The sequence below is a fragment of the Lemur catta genome, chromosome 17, assembly GCF_020740605.2.
Source record: "Lemur catta isolate mLemCat1 chromosome 17, mLemCat1.pri, whole genome shotgun sequence".
Classification (NCBI taxonomy): Eukaryota; Metazoa; Chordata; class Mammalia; order Primates; family Lemuridae; genus Lemur; species Lemur catta.
Window position 1 is genome coordinate 8,001,327 of NC_059144.1, and position 19,660 is coordinate 8,020,986.

General features: G+C 53.4%; 1 protein-coding gene across 6 annotated transcripts in view; it reads left to right on the forward strand.

Annotated features, from left to right (window-relative positions):
• The window catches only part of ACOX3 (acyl-CoA oxidase 3, pristanoyl), a 54,222-nt gene that overhangs the window by 20,667 nt on the left and 13,895 nt on the right, over positions 1 to 19,660 (forward strand). For 5 of the 6 annotated variants that reach the window (XR_006729421.1, XM_045528272.1, XM_045528271.1 and 2 more), the window contains exons 8-14: positions 3,557 to 3,653; positions 6,334 to 6,516; positions 8,119 to 8,241; positions 9,781 to 9,901; positions 11,817 to 11,939; positions 12,205 to 12,318; positions 19,407 to 19,522. Coding sequence is in view for 5 of the 6 variants with exons in the window: in XM_045528272.1 (XP_045384228.1) it covers positions 3,557 to 3,653; positions 6,334 to 6,516; positions 8,119 to 8,241; positions 9,781 to 9,901; positions 11,817 to 11,939; positions 12,205 to 12,318; positions 19,407 to 19,522 (877 nt within the window). In the remaining variant the exon portion in view is untranslated. Of the gene's footprint in view, positions 1 to 3,556; positions 3,654 to 6,333; positions 6,517 to 8,118; positions 8,242 to 9,780; positions 9,902 to 11,816; positions 11,940 to 12,204; positions 12,319 to 14,612; positions 14,942 to 19,406; positions 19,523 to 19,660 lie in introns of those variants that run through there. The other variant, XM_045528274.1, reaches the window with a different exon arrangement.

Consider the following 19,660-nt stretch of genomic DNA (forward strand, 5'->3'; position numbering starts at 1 on the left):
ATCCTTAACATTATTTGGAACATCACAGAAACAGAAAAACTCTGCACTTGGTTTCCCTCAAATAGACTCATATTTCTAGAGATTGGATACACGTCTCTTACTGGGCAATATTCTAAGGAGCATTAAATGAAGCCATACAATAACACATCACATCAATACAGTAAAGGCTCTTCTAAAACCCAGGAATGCCGGTCACCCCTGGTATCGCCACAGGGCACTATGACCACAGCCTAAGGAAGCAGTTTCTGCTTCACCAGACCAGAGTCCTGGCCCCGCAAAGCCTTCCCTGCACGCTCAGTGGCAGGAGACAACGGATAGTGGAAGCAACCTTACTTGACCCCTGAGCCTTTGCAGTCCCAGTGACTTGCTGGGGTGTGATCCAGCAGGTGGGATGCAGGGTGCATCCTCCCTCCTCCTGCACAGAAACTGGCTCTTCCTGCGCCCGGCAGGGGGCGCGCTGTGCTGCAGTGGTTTGAGAACCAGCTCAAGTCCCCAGGGGGTTTTTCTGCACAATTCAGCCTGCATACTCTGTGCTAGTTAAAGGTCAGTGTCATAATTTAGTGATTTGTTTTTTTATTAATACTAATGTCAAGATCATCTGTTCTGAGAAAAGTGGTAACAATTTGTAGGTTAGATTTTGTCACTTTACAAGAATTTCCAAGTATGTTGGATGACTGCCTAGAAATCGGAAGCAAACATAAATTGTGTAGATTAATTTTAGCCTAATAGCTCTGAAAGCAAAATAACAAAGATCTTTTCAAGTGATACTTTCAGCTATACCCTTAAGGTGAGCCACAGGTACTTTTCCACGTGTTTCCTCTGAGGTGCAGCAGGCATCTGGGCCTGCGACCCATCCCGAAGTGGCTGGAAGGCCCTTAGCTGAACGGCCTGTCCAGTGGAGCTGGGCTGGCGGCCCTGGGAGGCCCCAGGGGAGGAAGGAAACGGCTGGAACACAGACCGGGAGGCCCAGCAAGGAGGGCGTGTGCGGGGCCCTGGAGCTCAGGGGTGGTGGGTCTTCTGCACCAAGCACAGTCTTCCCGTGCTACACACATGTCCCCTGTACTGTGTCCACGCCCTGTGCTGCACACACACATGCCCCATGACACCTACACCTGCCCAGTGCTACACACACGTGTTCCATGACACACATCCTGTAACACACACATGCGTGGTACCCCATGCATGCCCCCTGCCCACTGGGGACACTGGCTTCTGGTGTGCAGGTTGGCCCACCAGTTGGCCACATCTGACTGATTCTGGAACTGCTTTTGTGGAACAGAAGCGATCAAGGGAGAATGTGTGGAATTTCGCTTTCCGTTAAACTCGAGGGAATACTTTAGCGAGGATAAATATATTCAGATTTGTTCCATCTCTGTTGGCAAGAATGGGTGAAGAGTTTCCACTCCTTAAAAAGGGCACTTTCTGTTACAGAGTCACACTTGGAAAAGCATTCCTCAGCTTTCAAGTAACAGGCGGGAACACATGGGGCTGTTGGCACTGGGGCCAGGTTCTCCTACAGAGTGGGCATGCTGAGCATGCATCTGTGTGGCTGTGGCGTGGGCGAGGCTGCCACCCACACAGACACCTGAGGCGGCAGCATGTGCCAGTCAGGCCGGCTTGGGGGCTCGAGCTGGGGGAGCCGCTGGGGCGGGGTCTCTGCTGGCCTGCACTTTGTGCAGGGGCAGCCGCAGGGCCTGCTGGCCTGAGTCCCTTCTTGCCAGGTCTCCTGGACGTCCCCTGAGGAATTTGAGAGGGCTCCCTAGCCCCGTCCTACACCAAGGCCTGAGGTCCTTGCTCTTCCCTGGGTGTGCTGGCAGGTGCCGTCCCCAGGACTCAGATCATGGGATGGCACCAACACTTCAGATGATGTTATAAAAAGGTGAATAAGCCCAAGCCAAGGAGTGGGCTCATCGAGGAACAATGACAGTTGAGAGTTGCCACAGGACGGGCCCCCACTGGGTGCCCTGGGGCCCACTGTGTACCTATCGCAGGGTGGGGTGGAGATCGTGATGGCTCCTGGGGACGTGGCCAGTCAGGCTGCACTCCGAGACCACCTGGGTGTTGACAGTGACATGCAGCATGTGCCTGGAGGTCAGGAGAGAGCCCGGCTGGGTTGAGGCGTCACAGGCAGACAGGACTGGGCAGTGCCGGCAGAGGAGCGGCTGAGCTCAGGTTGGGAGGCCTCATGCGTTGTTCTGTGGGTTTGGATTCCTAAGGTCATGGGGATCGAAGAGCCTCACAGGGAGTGCGGCTATTGCGGTGGCTGCTTGGAGAAGTTTCTGCTCCCAAGTGGAGGGCAGGCTGACTCGGTGGCGTCCAGAAAGAGCCAGTGAATCAAACAGGAGGAGATGGGGGCTGAGTGGGGGCTGGGGATAGGTACAGCTGGGGATGGAGGGGAAGGGAATTGACAGCACAGCAGAGCTGACAGCCTGGTATGGTTGGGGGTGACCCCGATGGGGACCCACGTGCTGGGGTTAGGCAGGAGCAGCTGGGGGGAGGATGCACCCTTCTCTCCTGCGGTGGGTCCTCCCACCCTGCATGTACGGTGGTTCTTTGCACATAGTGTTTTCTGTGGTTTAGTAAAAGAATATTGTGGCAAATGATGTCAGTAATCAGTAAGTTGCTATGGGAACTATTGATATTTTTACATTTGTTTGGGGTTTTTTTTTTGCACAGTTTATGTAATATCCATAAGTTTGCATAGATTGTTCCCCAGACTATTGTGAAATAGGTTTTCTTGACCTGACAACCATAAAAAAATAGATTATTAATACGTCATGGTCCTTGATGTGTATATAATCCTATTCTTGGCAGTTCAAAAGAAATGAATTTGCTTGAGTCTGAGCACTCATGTCAGAACAGTCCTTTAGTTTGACTTGAGAGCCTTAAACCTTTAGCCGGGTGCGGTGGCGGCTCCTGCAGTCCCAGCTGCTTGGGAGGCCGAGGCAGGAGGCTTGCTGGAGCCCAGGCTGTGAGGCTACAGGAGCGGCTGTGACGCTCCAGCCCCAACAACAAAGCGAGACCCTGTCTCAAAAAGAAAAGGGAGGGTTAACTGTCAATTTGCTGGTGTTGCCACATTGTATCGAAGGTTCCGGTTTGAGACTGAAGTACGAGAATCGGAGATTCCAATCTTTAAAATGGTATTTCCCATTGAATTTCTGTTGAACACCCACGCTCAGCCCTGAGGGGCCGGTGGGAGAGAGGACTTGGCGTGGATGCCTGTTGGCATGCGGCAGCCTGTGTCGCGTAGAACCCACCACACACACTTTATTTTTTTAATTTTTTTTTTAATTTCAGAATGTTACGGGGGTATAAACATTTAGGTTTCATATATTGCCTTTGCCCATCAATACATGAGTGGGTTAATAAATGTGGTATATATATAACATGAGTACTGCTGAACACTTTATTTTTTAACTTACTTTTTTAGATACTTTGTTGGGCTTCCCTGTCCCCTGGCATGCTCTCAGGTTTTCTTTGTCCTTGGGGGTTATGTCACCTTTGAAGCTGGCCTTGGGGTGCCCCGGGTCACGGCAGTCCTGCCTCCTCCCCACAGGTTCGCCATGTTCCACCAGGTGCGTATTCCCCGCCAGAACCTCCTGAACCGCAATGGAGACGTCACTCCCGATGGCACCTACCTCAGCCCCTTCAAGGTGCGGTGTTCGTGGAGGGTGGTCTGTGCAGCGCCTGCTTCCAGGAGCCTTCCCCACAGCCCGGCGCCACGCCCCTCTCCTCACCTGGGGGACACCCCTCCGTGGCGAGCTTGGTGGGGGCACCTCTCTTGGTTTGGATCCTGGTGCCCCAACTAGGAAGGGGACCCTTGGGTTGGCACAGCCCCCATGCTGGTGTTGGGGTGAGCCGGGGCCTCACAGCAGCACTGGCTGACCTGCCTGGGGGCATCCCCCCACCCCCGGGGTCCCCTTCCAGCGCTGCCTGAGAGCTCAAAGGGGAAGAGTCTCCTGGTGAACTGCTGTTAGGGGGGGGTGACAGAATTTTCTGGTGTCCAGAACCATCCCCCCTCCATGCATCGAGAGTAGGAGAGAGACAGTGGCGTGGTTCTGGGCAGAGGTGGCCTGAGTCCTAGCTGACCGCCCCTGGGAATCAGGAGTGTCCCAAGCACGGACCCTGCAGAGGAGCACCCGGACCACATGCACCCTCTGATGGAGAAGTGGAGAGCAAGGATGTAAGATGAGAGAGACGTATACTTAGGAGATATGGAGCAAGGTCAGCAACAGGAAACAAGAAGTCATTTAAAACATGGAAGTACTAGTATAAAATTAATTAAAAATTGATGTAGAAATAAAATAACTGAAAGAAAGAGCACAGTAGGTGGGGTGCACATGCAGGAGAATGAACTAGAGGTTGGGAAGTTGTCCTCTAGACGGCAGCAGGACAGGATTAAAGAAAATGAAGAAGAGACAGTTTTGAGAAACAAAGGAGATAAATGTCTCTAAATTAAAGAAAGGAAGACCTTTGATTGGAGGGACCTGTGGAGTTCCAAAGAGGAAAAATAAGGAAAAGCCCTACACCCAGGTACATGGTAGAGAAATTTAATAATATTAAGAGAAAATTCTGAAATCTTCCAGACTGACTCTAATGGAATAAAAATCACTTTAACCTCAGCGTTCTCCAACACAGCACTGAATGCAAGAAGACTGTGAAATAATATTTGACACCACTGAGGAAACATAACTTAAAATGTATTTTTAAACAAAGCTGTCGTTCCCATGTGAGAGTGTGAGAAATGCTCTCAGGCACGCTCAGCTTTGGCAGATTGCCACTCAAATGCCGCAGAGATTTGGAAGAAAGGCCCAGATGATAAGAGAAATGAACCTAGGAGAGGCAGGAAGAGGTGGGGTGTGGAGGTGATGAGATAATCTGGTGAGGGTGGTGGGTTAGACGTGCCCACAGCCCACTGCTGGGCCTGGAAACGGCCACTGTTGAAGACCCTGCTGTATGTGACGAGATGCTGAATGGGAGGTTCGAACTAGATGCACAGAGGAACTGCCCAGTTACGGGAGCGCAAGGAGCAAAGGTTTCCATTAAAGCAGTAGTCCCCAACTTTGTGGCACCAGGGACCGTTTCATGGAAGACAATTTTTCCACAACTGGTGGGGTGGGTGGGACGGTTTACGGCTGATCCAAGTGTATTACATTTATTGTGCAGTAAACCTCTCTGCTAACGACAGTCTGTATTTGCATCCGCTCCCTAGCGCTAGCATCACTGCCTTGGCTCCACCTCAGATCATCTGGCATTAGATTCTCCTAAGGAACGGACAGCCTAGATCCCTCACGTGTGCAGTTTACAGTAGGGTTCGAGCTCCTGTGAGAATCTAATGCTGCTGCTGATCTGACAGGAGGCAGAGCTCTGGCAGCAATGTGAGCGATGGGGAGCGGCTGTAAATACAGATGAAGCTTCACTCAGTCGCCCACCACTCACCTCCTGCTGTGTGGCCCGCTTCCTAACAGGCCATGGACTGGACTGCTCTGTGGCGCAGGGGGTTTGGGACCACAGCATTAAACCCCTTAGAATGGCTGCCTTTGATGGGCAGAAAAGAATTCAAGGGGGAGTGGAGTAAAAGGAATGCATTTTATGTGTTTTGTTTTGGAGACAGGGTCTCACTCTGTCCCCCAGACTGGAGTGCAGTAGCTCACTGTAGCCTTGAACTCCAGGGCTCAAGTGATCCTCCTGCCTCAGCCTCCTGAGTAACTGGGATGATAGGCACACACCACTAGGCTTTGCTAATTTTTTCATTTTTTGTAGAGACAGAGTCTCACTGTGTTTGTTGCCCAGGCTGGTCTCAAACTCCTGGCCTCAAGCAGTCCTCCTGCTTTGGCCTCTCAAAGTGCCGGAATTACAGGTACCAGCCACCACGCCCAGCCAGGGGAACATATTTTATTGACAAAATCTCAGAGCCAGAAATGGAGTCGCAGTCCAAAGACTACCCCCCAACCCACCCTCTGGCAGCACAAGCCATGTCTCATTGTCACCAGGGTAAAGGAAGTGGGTCCTCCAGGTGGACGATTTGCAGGTCCCATGGGGCAGTACTCCTGCACCACACGTGTGTGCTGTGCTCGCTCTCTGCCTGGGGTGGCCCTTCTCCAGGTAGCTGTCGTCCCCTCCTCTGGGTTCTCCCATCCCATCCACAGCTCACCAATGACACTTGTCCCTGCCTTACAGGTCCACCCTGCTGCACCGTGTGCCCTGGGGGCAGGGCCTGGGTGGGTGGGTACAAGTTAACATTGAGGGAACACGCCAGTGCGCCCTCACCTCTGCTCTCTGTAAGGTGGCCACGCGGTCTGGCTCACGCTCAGCGTCTGCTTTCCCTCGCAGGACGTCAGAGAGCGCTTGGGAGCGTCCCTGGGCAGCTTGTCCCTGGGTCGAGTCTCCATCATAGGCATGTCCATCGTTAACTTGCAACTGGCCGTATCCATAGCTCTTCGTTTCTCAGCCACTCGGCGGCAGTTTGGCCCAACACAGGAGGAGGAAATACCGGTACTTGAGTATCAATTGCAGGTACAGGTTTCCATCATTTCACTTTCCTTCTATTATGCATGCAAATATACTGCTTTTTAGATGGTTGGAATTTGGTTCCTGGGAGTTGGTCAAAGCTCTTCATGGAATTAACAAGACAGTTACCAGGAGTGCACATCTCAGGCAGCAAGGCTTCTAGTAAATGGTCTTTAATCAAAAAGGAGTATACACAAAGTAGCCAAATGAGGAAAATGGACAGAAGTGAGGCTAGGAGGCAGGTGTGTGCACCCACTGCACGTACAGGTTGGGCAGGTGCTGGCATTCCATGTCCTGGGCATGTTCTTTGACACGGTCAAACCATCCCTAAGAAATTATTCCAAGGAGATAACTTTTAAGAAGCAGCAGCCGAGGGTGCAGCCCTGTGCACTGTGATGGCGTTCAGAGCAGCGGAAGGGGTAGCTGTGGACAGGCACAGACACGATCACACGCAGAGGGGGAAGTAAACGGCCGCAGCAGACATCCCTACAGTGCCCTCCCTGCGTGCTCTGTGTTTGGTCTCTGCAACAGGTGGGTTGGAATTATCATTCCCAGTTTACAGGTAGGGAACTGAGGGCCAACCAGGAGACGCCAATCAAAGTTAGTAGCTAAATCCAGCCCAGGTCTTGGGCCAAGCTTTGCATAAACAAAGGCATATTTGGGTGAAATTCAAAAAAGTTGTAACAGCGGTTACAATCGCAGTTGTTTCTTTCAGCATCCCTTTCACTGTGGCTGTGAACCTGCTTTAGCAAATGTCCTGGTTCGAACCTGTGCAGCTCTTACCCCACCCTGTGCCAGTCTCGTGGCCTGTGTGGTCACGTGTGTCTGGGTGCTGAGGGTGCTCAGTGCTTAGCGAGCGCTGGGAGCCACGGTGCTTGTGCTCATGACCCAGGTCCACCTGACCAGCTGTGTGACCTCAGGCACGGTCCCCACCCTTTCTGCTCTACTACTGTCCTCATTTGTGAATTTCCCAGGGTGGGTGTAAGGGCTAAAGAAGCTGATACGTGGGGCAGCTGGCACAGAGCCTGGGTGGTACCTGGGACGTGTCAGACCACAGCGATGACTGTTTCCTGGGTGCCTTCCCGGTGCATCCCTTCCCTGCCTCCCAGCCATCCGGCAGTGGATGTGCCCTGGTCTGTGCCAGGTGTGTGAAGGGAAAAGGACAGACCCTGCTCCTCGAGGAGCTGCGACTCTGCCTGCCCTCTGTCTTCCTGTCTGGCCGGGGATGGTAGCTACGTCCTGCACAGGCCCACAGAGCGCCTGCTGCCAGCCAGCCTTTGTGCAGCATGGCGGCCCCCAGCATGGTGGCCTTCCCATTCACAAGGAGATGGACACTTTGTTCTGAAGTGACTTTGACGGGACAGCTCTGAGGGGTGGGTGTGCAGGGAGTTGCACTGGAGGTTGTACATCCAGGGTGATGGGTGAACTGGCTGAATTGGAAGCCCATCAGGGTGAATGTGTCCTCGAGTCCCAGGAAGACATGGGGAGGCCTTAGCGCCGACGGAGTGGGGCCCTGACAGCCTCCCCTTCCTCTGCCTTCACAGTTCCCCGGGGCAGTGGCCCTCAGTGGGAACTGTGGTGTGTTCACACGGGTGTCTGTTGTTCCAGCAATGGCGCTTGCTGCCTTACCTGGCGGCTGCCTACGCCTTATACCACTTCTCCAAGTCACTCTTCCTGGACCTGGTGGAGCAGCAACAGGGCCTTCTGGGAGGAGACCGCAGTGCCAGGCAGGTGAGGTGGCATTCCCTTTCCTTAGCACTGTCATCCGAATTTCACAGAGGCTGCACAGCACAGATTCAGCCTTTATTTCAAAACAAAACCAGTCCATGTGTTTGTGGGGCCAGAGCCTAGGGCGTGTCCCTGCAGTCATCCCCCTGCTTGAAACTCTGGGCATCCACTGAGATTTGAAGTTTGGGCACATGGCCATGTCCCTGTCCCTGCTTTAAGGATGTGCTGACACGACTCCGGATTCGGTCTGTGAGTTCAGCTGTTGGTCTCCTTTTGAGAACACGATGGTTTTGCAAAATCGGCACTACCAGCCTCTCAGTAGATTTCATGGTTCCAAGCCTTCCATAAACAACTGCACAAAGGTCTGAATCAGCCGACTGGATTCAAGTTGACAGTCAAGGATTTGTGCCAGCAACGAGCATGCAGATCCGCTGAGATCAGCCGCTGCGTGAGGAGGAGTCCGTTGCTAATTTCTTGGTGGATGGTTTGCGAGCAGGTTTTCCACAGTCCCCCTGCTGCCTCCTGAGCGAGAGTAAGATGTGAATCAAAGAAATGTGTTTGGAAACGGGTTAGAAATGCTGCAGACGGGGGCTGTGTTCCACGTCGGCAAGGGCTGGTGTCAAGTGAGCCTGTTGTAGAACATTCAGCATGAACACGGAGGAGTCCAGAGGCAGGGATGGGAGGGGCGGGTTCATTGCAGAGCAGACCAGAAGCCCAGCGGGGCCTAAGTGGGGAGCATTCGTGAGAAATGAAGAGGTGGCCTGTTCTTCCCTAGCGTGAGTCACTGCAACTTCTGCCAGCTGACGTTTGCATTGTTCTCCTGTTAATAATGCTGTAAAGTTCACTTTATTCTTTCTGCAATTTGTGGTTTAACCCCAGCACAGCAGGACCTAAGAGTAGCCCCTTATTTGAAGCTGGAAACACTAGTAAAATTGATCATTCTGTTCAGTAGGGGTGTGTATCTCTTTCTTAATTGTTTTAATTATTAGATGTCAAGTAGAAGCAGAAGAATCTTTATACACACGTGTTGGGCAGGAGGGAGGAGAACACCAGCACCCTCGCAAGGCCGATGTCGGGTTCCCTTAACCTGCTGGGAGCTGACTGACCCCAGCCCTTCCCTCTCAGGGAGGTGCCGTCTCCGGCGTCGGGTCTGACTCCCTGGCCCTTCTTCATAGTTTTGCCACAAGTGACTGCAGCCTGCCACTGTGAGTTGTTCTCTGACACTTGTGAACTTTGTATAAGCTGGTCTTGATGCCCGTTCTGCAGTTTGCTTCAGGACACACGTGAAGTCCCTGAGGTTTATCTGCTGGACAGAGCTGGGTCTGTTTTCATTGCGTGTGCAGGAACCTTGGCGCAGCCACTCTTGGATGAAGGTGTTTTTGTTTTCAATTAAAATTGGATTTCCTTTCCTGAAATTGTGGGGGTATCTTGGATTGGACTGGAGGGGACACAGCCCTTTGTTACTAGTGCTGAAGCTGACCCATGACTTTTGTTGTCTGAAGTGTCTTCTCACCTGTTCTTGTTGGATTCCTTTACCCAAAGGCAGAGCTTGGACATGAGATCCATGCTCTGGCATCAGCCGGCAAGCCACTGGCCTCGTGGACGGCCCAGCAAGGAATTCAGGAATGCCGGGAGGCATGCGGAGGACACGGCTATCTGGCCAGTAGGTGTTGGAGATGCGGGGGCGGGGGCGGTTTCCTGTCCTAAACCTGCCATTAGCTCTAGACCAGGGGTTGGCAAACTACGTCCTACCCAAGAACCAAATCTAACCTGCCACCTGTTTCTGTAGATAAAGTTTTATTGGAACACAGCCATGCCCAATCATTCACACATTTTCTACGGCTGTTTTTACACTGCAGCAGCAGAGTTGAATTGTCACGACATAGACCATGTGGCCTGCAGAGCCTGAAATATTTCCCATCCGGCCCATTATAGAGCAAGTTCTGATGCTGGTGTTTCTTGGTCAGAATCTGGGGATAATGATGAAGTATGGAGAAGCTGTGGGAATGAGCCCACTAAAGGCAGAGCAGAGAGGAGGTTATCTGTTTATTTGAATTTAACTCTTTGGTTCATGACTTGGTGTAACTAGTACCAAGTTTTATTCTGATAGAAAATTCTTAAATTTAGGGAAAAAAGAGTTAGTTTTATTGGCATGAACTGTTGTTTAGGCAGCTGGTGTGTGGCTAAGAGAGTGGGTGACCAGCCAGCCTGGGACCAGGTCCTGGCGTGGCCTCCCTGGTGTCGAAACTGGGTGAGCTGCTTGACCTCACTGCACCTCGGTTTCCTTGTGTATAAGATGGGATTGGTAACAGTGTCCCCACAGTGTGGATTCTCTCCAGGATTAAGTGAATTAATGCATAGAAGGTATTAGCACAGGATTCAGCATGTAGTATGTGCCCAGTGACTTTTATCTGCTATTGTTGTTAGTAGAATCACTGTCATTATTTGCAAATCTACAAAACTTCCTTCGTGCTGATCTTAAATAATTGGTTAAAAACTGGTTGTTCAGAGAAGCCACATACACACTCAAAAGAGCAACAGAATTGGCAAAAACCTTGCTGACCTACAAAAGCATTTTCGGTGCTTGCCAAGTTTTGCAGTTCAGTGTTTGTTTGCCCCGTTGCTGTCTTGACGTGTGACTGCTCCAGTGTGGGGTGGGCAGCAGCATGGCCCCTGTGATCCTTCCACACCCTGTGTCTTGTCACCTACGACACGTGGGTAGCTACAGCTGTGCATGAGTTACTCATCTACGTATTTTGTCCTCTGTGCTATGCTCTTAGTAGTTTTTATTTGTTGTTATAACTCATAGAAATGCTATAAATAGTTCAGCTTTGTTCTGCTTTTAAATAGAATAAGGAAATTGAATCTTGCAGTATTGCAGAAAACAAAAACAACTGAATCAAGATTCATTTCGTGTACAAACGCTGGCCTGAGACCAATAAGACCAAAGTCAACAGGGGTAAATGAGAAGGCCTTTAGGTTTAAAATACCAATTGCAGCCTTTTCCTGTAAGGTCTCTCTTGCTGTTCATGTTCAGTGGCTGAATCGGCAGGGGAGGGGAGACTCGATTTGACAGCAAGTCAGGGGAAAGCAATCAGGTTCTGGGTGAGCACATCCTACCGGCAGCATGTCTCACACCCTCTGCAGCCCCATCAGTCCCTGTAGGTGAGTGGGAGAAGTGGGACAGTCTCCTCCTGTCCCTGTGGGGCTCCTCCTATCCAGCCTCACAGCGGAGAACATTTTCCAGCAGAGGAGGGAGACCCAATACCTTAAAATACATGAAAGAATTGGGCTATTTAACTGGCAGGAGAAACAAAGGAAAAATGAGAGTTGTCTTCAAATATTTGGAATTTTTTGTGTAAAAAGAAGGGTTCATTCGGTTGTAGAAGGAAGAAGGGCAGCCCCCCGAGACTGTTCCCATCTGTCAGTGACCCCCCTGCTGGGAACCGCTGGGCTGGGACAAGAAGGTTGCTGGGGCCTCCCTGGTTACGCTGGGCCTGGCTTCTGAGAGTCAGACGGTGGTGGGTGTTTCTGCGACGTGCATCAGCAGTGATGGCGACATCATGGGCTCGTTGTAGTGAACCGACTAGGGGTCCTCAGAGATGACAATGACCCAAACTGCACGTACGAGGGTGACAACAACGTCCTGCTGCTTCAGACGAGCAACTACCTTCTGGGACTCCTGGCACGCCGGTTCCAAGGTGAGGCTCCTCTGCACGCCAGGCACCCAGAGCTCACCTGAGGGGATTCCTTTGGCCCCCACCGATTAGCTTTCTGTTACGATGTCCCTGCGTTTGCAGGAAGAAAAAAAAGTTATGCCTGAGTGACTTCCAACATGATGGGCTGCGGGGAGGGGGAGGGGTGTTGAGATGCAGACCCTGGCTGAGGGCTGGGTGTGTCCTCCAGATGCTCTCTGTGGTTTGGGGTCCCGTGTTTTTCACCAGAGTCATGGGATGTGCATCCTAGGTGGAGCTCGCCTCCAGAGCCCTCTGAAGACGGTGGACTTTCTAGAAGCTTATCCTGACATCCTTGGCCAGAGGTTCACCGGATCCAGCTTTGCTGACTGCTTGGACTCTGCAGGTAAACACGCGCTGTCCTTGGTTGTGCAGGCAGAGGGTTTCCCTGGAAACCACCAGGAAATGAGCCATGCCGTGGGGAGGGGCCTCGGCGGTTACAGCCAGGAGCTGGGGCACAGTGGCAGCAGGGCCCCGAGTGCAGCTTCTGCCTGGCTCGTTCCTAGCTCAGTGTCTGTGTGTGCCCAACACTGAGTTAGGCGCTAACTCCAAAGGTGAAGTGCAGGTACCCGTGCTCTGCCCCATACCTCCCTCCTTCCCTTCCCTTCCCCTCTCCTCGGAGGCCTGGTCTCTGCCCCATGGCTTCCCGGTGACTGGGCTGAGTGCCCAGGGCTTTCCAGCCTGCCCCACCTGCCTCCACCCACCCCTGCCTCCAACTTCAGATCCCTCTTCCCACCCTCAGGGCACCCCTTCCCGGCCTCAGTGTACCCTACATGGTTCCTCCTCTGGAACCTGTGGCACAGGCTCGGTTGTGTCCACACCTTGCCCCTTGCTTGCTCCCGGGGCCCAGCGGAGAGCCAGCCGTGGAGAACCTTCCGCATTGTGTGCTGAGGGAGCTGCTGCAGGCTCCACCTCACCCACTCAGGGTCTGTCCCTGCAGAGATGGGAATGAGACGCTGGGCCCGTGGCAGCAGCGAGGAAGCAAAGCACATTTCATTGCAAGCCGTACTTGATCTCGACTCCTGGTTTCATCCTATGGAGCGTAGTTGCGTTCATGCCATTCCCGATTTAATCCTACTCATGTTGGTTCATTGCTCACTCTGCATTTCCAGGAGTGGGGTGTGCAGGTACCTGAGATGCAGCTGTCTGCTCTTGTGGCTGTGCAGTTGAGATGGGACGGGGCCACATGCCAAGGCCCCCAGCGTCAGGGAGCAGAAGCCTGCAGGGAGGCAGCCTGGGCTGATGGCCCCCCAGCGGGCCTGGGCTGGCCAGGGACAGCCTCTGCAGGGATGTGTCCCTGGAGTTGAGGGCTCTGCGGGAGGAGGGGGTGGCCATGGGACGCCTGAGGGCAGGACGTCTTGGGCGGAGGCAGAGGTTGGGCCTTGCTCTGTTCTGGTGCCGTGACATTACCAGGTGCCAACAGGCAGGAGGGCGGCTCCACTGACTTGGGTTTGTGTTTGTTTTGGTGATTCATGTTTTGAAAATGTTACTCTGGGAGAAAGTCACCTCTCACTGGTCTGTGGAAACTGGTGGTTGAGGTGGCCTCAGCAGGACCGCAGCATCGGAGGTAGAGAGAGGGCCCAGAGGGTGGCTGGGCACGAGGGCTGCCGTGAGACCCCCTCTCCATGGAGATGCCACAAAAGGCTCCCTCAGCTCCAGCTGCCCCAGCTAGGCAGGTCCGGGGACTAAATGCAGGGCAGGATTCGGCCCTGAGCCCTGGGACTACAGAGCTCAAGATCTTCCGCTACAGCCCATGGAGCCTTCCTAATGGGTGGTGAGGACGAGGTCAGCGTGGCCCCAGGTTCCTGATACCCTGGTGTCACAGGCCTCTGCAGGAAGTGCCTGCCTCGCACCATGGTCTCCCTCTCTCTTGCCAAATCCCACATCAAAAGGAACAGCTTCAAGCCACAGTGGAAGCTCCATCTGATAGCGTCATCACCTCATTTGTGGGTATTTAGGGACATTCTTCATTGGCCACCACAGCGCCTCTTTCCTGGGGTCTGAAGCCTGACTCTGGAAGATGAAGGCTGAAGTTGGACCTGCGGGCTGGGTGGAAACTGGCTGGCTGTACAGCGGGATTGACACATGCGGGCGCAGCCCACCTTCCACAAAGGTGAGGCGTTAGGCTCCCGCCAGGCTGCCTGGGTTTGATCCAGGCCCTCCTCCCGCCAGCCACGGGGCCTGGGCAAGTCCCTCACCCTTCCACCTCGGTTCCCTCCTCTATGGCCTGGGGATGGTAATAGTACCTATTTCCTAAGGTTTTGTACAGATGAATGAGTTAATACGGATACAGCACTTAGCACAGCACTTGGGATCAGAGAAGTGCTCAGTAACACGGACGATTACACACAACCGTGTGCGGTTTTAGGGTTTAGACAGGAAGCCCCATCAGGGCGCCATGTATTCCACTGAGCACCATTTAGCAGAACTTTGGAGGTGGAGGAGGCACTTGGCCTTGCGTTCAGGAGACCAGAACGTGGGTGTCCCTGGAGGTTCTGGGAAGCCCCTGTATCCTCAGGGTGAAGGAGCCACCAACCAGGTGCATGTGGAGGGCACATGCCAGCCCTTGGGAACAATGCTGGTGTGACGGCAGCAGCTGCCAGCCCTGAGCGTGCGCCTCGTCTGTCCCCACTCCTGCAGGACTGCTTCCTTCCTCATTTGCCGTTTATCGGAGAAGAAACCGGAACAGAGAACCAAAGCAGTGGCTGAAGCAAGAGTCAAGCCCAGGCCAGGCCAGCTTCCCACTGTCTTTGCTCCGTCCATATCGTCAGCAACCAGGAAACACGTCTGCTGGTCACCACACAGGGTTATGACTTTCCTGACTATAACTAACCTTGTGGATCTTAATCTAGGTTTTTAAAGGGGTAATCGTGGCTGGGATCAGTGGCACACTCCTGTAATCTCAGCACTTTGGGAGGCCGAAGCAGGAGGATGGTTTAAGGCTAGGAGTTCAAAACCAGCCTGGGCAATATAGCAAGACCCCATCCCTACAAAAAGAAAAAATAACACAAAAACCAGCCAGGCATGGTGGTGCCTGTAGTCCCACCTACTGGGGAGGCTGAGGTAGGAGGATCCCTTGAGCCCAAGAGTTCAAGGCTGCAGTGAGCTGTGATCATACCACTGCAGTCCAGCCTGGGCAACAAAGCAAGACCCTGTCTCAAAAAAAGTAAATAAAATAAAGGGCTAATTGGAAACAGGGACACGCTTGAAGATCTATTTCTGATGTTTGCAAGTTGCTTTCTGAGCTTCCCAAATGTTTCCACAGAAAGAACTTGAAAATGACTTAATCATTGCAATAACTTCTATCCAACCAAAAGTTTCTTTCTAAAACCATTACTCTTTATAAAGTCAGAACATAGATAAATGATCCACCGGCATGTGTGTCTTCATGCCCTGCTCATCTTCCTTCCGTTCCACCGAAACCGTGAAGGCAAAAGCAATTTTGTATACCAGCATCAGGAGAAATGCCAAACTGATGTCATTTGTTTTTCCTATGACTGCCTTAATTTTTGCAAGATCCAACAAAGTAAAAACATTTTCTGGAGGGAAAAATGCAAGTGAAATTCACTGGGTGCAAGTGGTTTGGCAGAGACGAGTCTTCACACACAGAGGCACTCGGGGCTTGGCCAGGCCCTTCGTGTTGGGGCGTTGGGTCACTAAAGCCCAAATCCTGGGCTGACTGCACAGCCCACGTCATCTTGATCTTTGGTAAACGTTTCGTAAGTGACTTAAGGCTCTCAAGCTCTGCAGGACTGGAGAGAGGTGGGCCTTCTCCAGGATTGCGACACCTGTCTGGAAGATGGAGCGATTTATCAAGCCTTGGGCCCTGACCCTTCAGGGGTCAGATTCTTAGTGGAGTTGGGGCGGGGGAGGCATCACTTTCTGTTGGGTTCGTCTCCTCGCTGCAGAGACCACGTGCTGAGTTGTGTTTGGCAAATGGCTCTGTGCACCTGAGGACCTGCACTGTCAGTTCATGTTGCCAGCCCAATTTCTTTTCCTTTAGTTGGCTCTTTTGTATTAATTAATTTTAAATAATTGCAGGGTTTACTGTTTGACAGATGTGTGTATATATGGGCAGTAAGATCACGTGATGTGAGCATGAGCTCACATGGGGTTGTGTGTGGGCAGTGAGGTCACGTGGGGTCACGTAGGCTGAGCAGTGAGGCCACGTGGGGTCACGTGACCCAGCAGTGGCGTGTTGTGGGCAGACACTGTTCCCAGAGGTTGGACTGGAGCTCAGGTACTTGGTTAGCACTGCCCCCCAGCGGTGTGACCTTGGGCTAGGCTTTGATCTCTCTGGGCCTCAGTTTCTCTTCTGCCAAACCTGGTAGGGCCCAGCTCATGGAGTGGCCGGGGTGGGGGCCGGCTGCTGTGTGGTGGGGTCGCTGTCCTGGCATACCCTTGGGCACAACAGACGAGGTGAGGCCCGGCTTAGTGGGTCAAGGAACATCTCCCAGGAAGCCAGCACAAGAGGTGGGTCTCAGAGGGTCCGTGTGGTGTGTCTGGGGAACTGCCAGCTATTCAGGGGACCCAGGGCTTGTGTCTCACTGTCCAGGATGTGACTCAGAGCCACACACTGCTCCAGGAGTGGTGGTGTGACAGGGAGGGGCCTGGGCACAGGGAGACCGGCAAGGAAAAGGAGCCCCGGGTGGAGGCACAGCCCTAGAGAGCAGCTGAGACCGAGCGGCCCACCAGGCAGGAGGGTGGATGACAGGGGAGTCTGGCTGCCCCCAGGGACTCATGTTTGGACCTGTACAGCTGAGATGTCCAGAAACCCCGGGCTAAGAGGCACGGACAGGCTGGCAGCCCCAGGAGTGGCGGGAGGGCGCTGGGGCCCGTGGGGCTCGGGGAGAAGGCGGTACGTGGCAAAGCGCCAGGCAAGGGGCTGAGGACAGACCAGAGCCAGGGCAGGGGAAGCCCAGGGCTGGCCGAGGGGTCAAGGAGTGGCTGGGGGAGCCTCAGAGTCCGTTTGGTAGGGCTCAGCAAAGGGCCATTGTGACAGGGACTCCAGCAAGGTCTGAGCGCGAAGGTTGAAGGCGTGTGTGTGGGTTCTTGGGTTGTCAGCAGCCTCGTCCCAGGCAAGAGAATTTGCTGCCAGAGGTGCCCGTTTCCCACACGATTTGTTTCATTGTTAGTCTTTTGCTTTCAAATAAGCTCTATACACGGGACACCCCACACTCACCTGCTGTTGTTGCGTGTGCTTCCACATGAGTGTTGGGGAATCTTCTCCTCTCCACGTGAACACATCAAAACAATGTAATATATTTTTTCATGAAAAATTAAGAGCTAAAAGTGGAGTTTCTAAAACAAAGTGCTGTGCAAACCCAACTCATTATCAAGCTTGTTTCTCATTTGAAGCACAAAGCAAAATGTAAACTAGTCATTGACGTTAAAGCATTGTGTGTTAAATCGGGTTGTGAAAATAGCTTGGAAAGTTCCGGTAACAGCAGTGCAGAGTCCACTGCAGAGGGACACCCCTAGGTGGTGTTTGGGAGGGACGCTGAGCCATGCGGATGTGTTGTGGGACATGGTTCTGGTGTGGTCAGGAACTTGCACGAGCAATTTCTGGCCCAGGCCGTTCCTTGGGTCTTGTTGCTGTTGTCGCTTGTTGTCCATAAAGAAAACATGACTCTGCAGCATCCACCTCTCCCAGCTGTCCCTGACCGTCCCTCCTGCTGGGAAGAGCCTGAGAAGCAGCAGAGTCTCAGAGGCACCAAGAATGGGGGTCACAAAGGCCTCTGCCACCAGCAGCGTCCTGAGGGCAGCATTTAAGGCTCAGGAGTGGCCACGGAGCAGCCCGAGTGTTAGTTCTGCAGTGGCCAGAACAAAGTGCCAAAACCTGGGGGCTAAAAACAGACGTTGATTCTCTGATAGTTCAGGGGCACAAATCCAAAACCAAGGTGCTGGTGGGGCTGTGCCCCTCGACCTCTAGGGAGGGTCCTTCCTGCCTGTTCCAGCTACTGGCAGCTCCAGGTGTCCTTTGCTGTGGCCGAGTCACTCCAGCCTCTGCCTCCGCGGTCACCACTGCCTCCTGTGATGTCTCCTTTTCTGTCCCTGGTGAAGACACTCGTCCTTGGGTTTAGGGCGCAGCCTGGCTCGGGATGACCTCACCTTGATACCCTTGATGTAACCACATCTGCGGACCATTCGCAAGCTCTGGGGGCCACAGGGTGGGCGGCTCTTCTAGGACCACCATTGAGTGCCTGCACCCGGCTCCTGGGAGCAGCCGTGCGGAGGATGCCTCCAGCTTTCCCCTGCATGTGGGTCAGAGAAACCTGTGTCCATCCCCCTCCCTCCTGTGTGCCGCCTGTGAAGCAGTTTGGTCTGGTTTTCAGTGGGCTTCCCGGCTGTGCTCTGAGGACTCACTGGTGTAGCAGCCGGGAGGTGGTGCCGTGACAGGAACCTGGGGGTTTTCTCTCCAGGGAACTGGGCTGTGCAACGTAGCAGGAAATCCCGAGACCCCCTTAGCCCCGCCTTGGGGCCCAGACCCGGTGTGGCCAGATCTCGTCCCCTCCCTGGGGGCTCTGAGCTGAGAGCAGCTGCCAAGCAGAGAGCTCCCTGCTCCCTCAGCCCGGGTCGCTCGGGTCCAGGGGCTCAGTGCTCCGGTAGCGGGTGGTGAAAGCGTGGGCTTGGCCGAGCGCCTGTATAAACCCCACCCACTCACCCACTCGTGCTGCCTCCCCAGTGGGGGTGACAGCACTGCCTGGCAGGGTCTTCTGGGACTGCTGTGTGAGGTAGGTCAGTGCCAGCTGAGCTGTGATGAGGGTGGCCCACAGATGTGGCACCACCACTTGGGGGAGGGGAGAGAAGGGGAGCTCCAGCGTCCCGTTGGTCTGACACCCTGCCATGCCCCTCCCTGTTCCAAGCGTCGTCTCCCTCCTGCCTTTTACAGCTTTGTCAAGAGAACTGTGCATGGGGTGTATTCTCAGGAGACCGGGTGTCAGTGCCCAGCTCCACAGCTGGCCAGTGAGGGGTCAAAGTGGACAGAGGCACCCCCTCCCCTTGCCCCCTGGCCACCATCTGCCAGGCAGTTGTCCTGAAGCCCATGCGAATCTTTGATGACACTGAGGGAACAGGGCCGTCTTTTATACAGACAGGTGTGACACACAAGCTGGAACGTGTAGCTCTGTGCACAGGAGGTGCTGGCCCCGGAGCTGGTTGTGCATCCCTGTGGCCTCTGGGGTTGCTGGGACGGTGTGGGACTCAGGCAGCCTCGTGGCTGAGCCGGGAAACACCCTCAGCCATGCCTACCCCCGCCTGGCCACCGCCTTGCTGGGGGGCGTTGGACAGTTACCCTCCCTGTGCCTCAGTTTCTCTGTCTGCAAAATCGGACCTGCAGACTGCTTGCAGTGCCATCTGCTCCACGAGTACCTGTGTGACAAACATGAGATGCCCTATTGTTACTTTTTTCCTTCTGTTTCTTGTTTTTTGAAGTCCCCTTGGCAGCGTACAAGTGGTTGGTTTGTTACCTGCTCCGAGAAAGTTATCAAAAATTAATTCAAGAGAAAAGATCAGGAAGCAATGACTTTGAAGCAAGGAACAACTGCCAGGTATGTGTTTGTTTTAAAAATTGCTTTTTGTATTATTTACTTCTATTTTCTCTGCTGTCATGTCCCTGAGCAGTCAAACATCCTGGCAGCTGCAGGCCCTCGGGATCCTGTAGCCGTGGGCATAGCCTGACTTCTCGC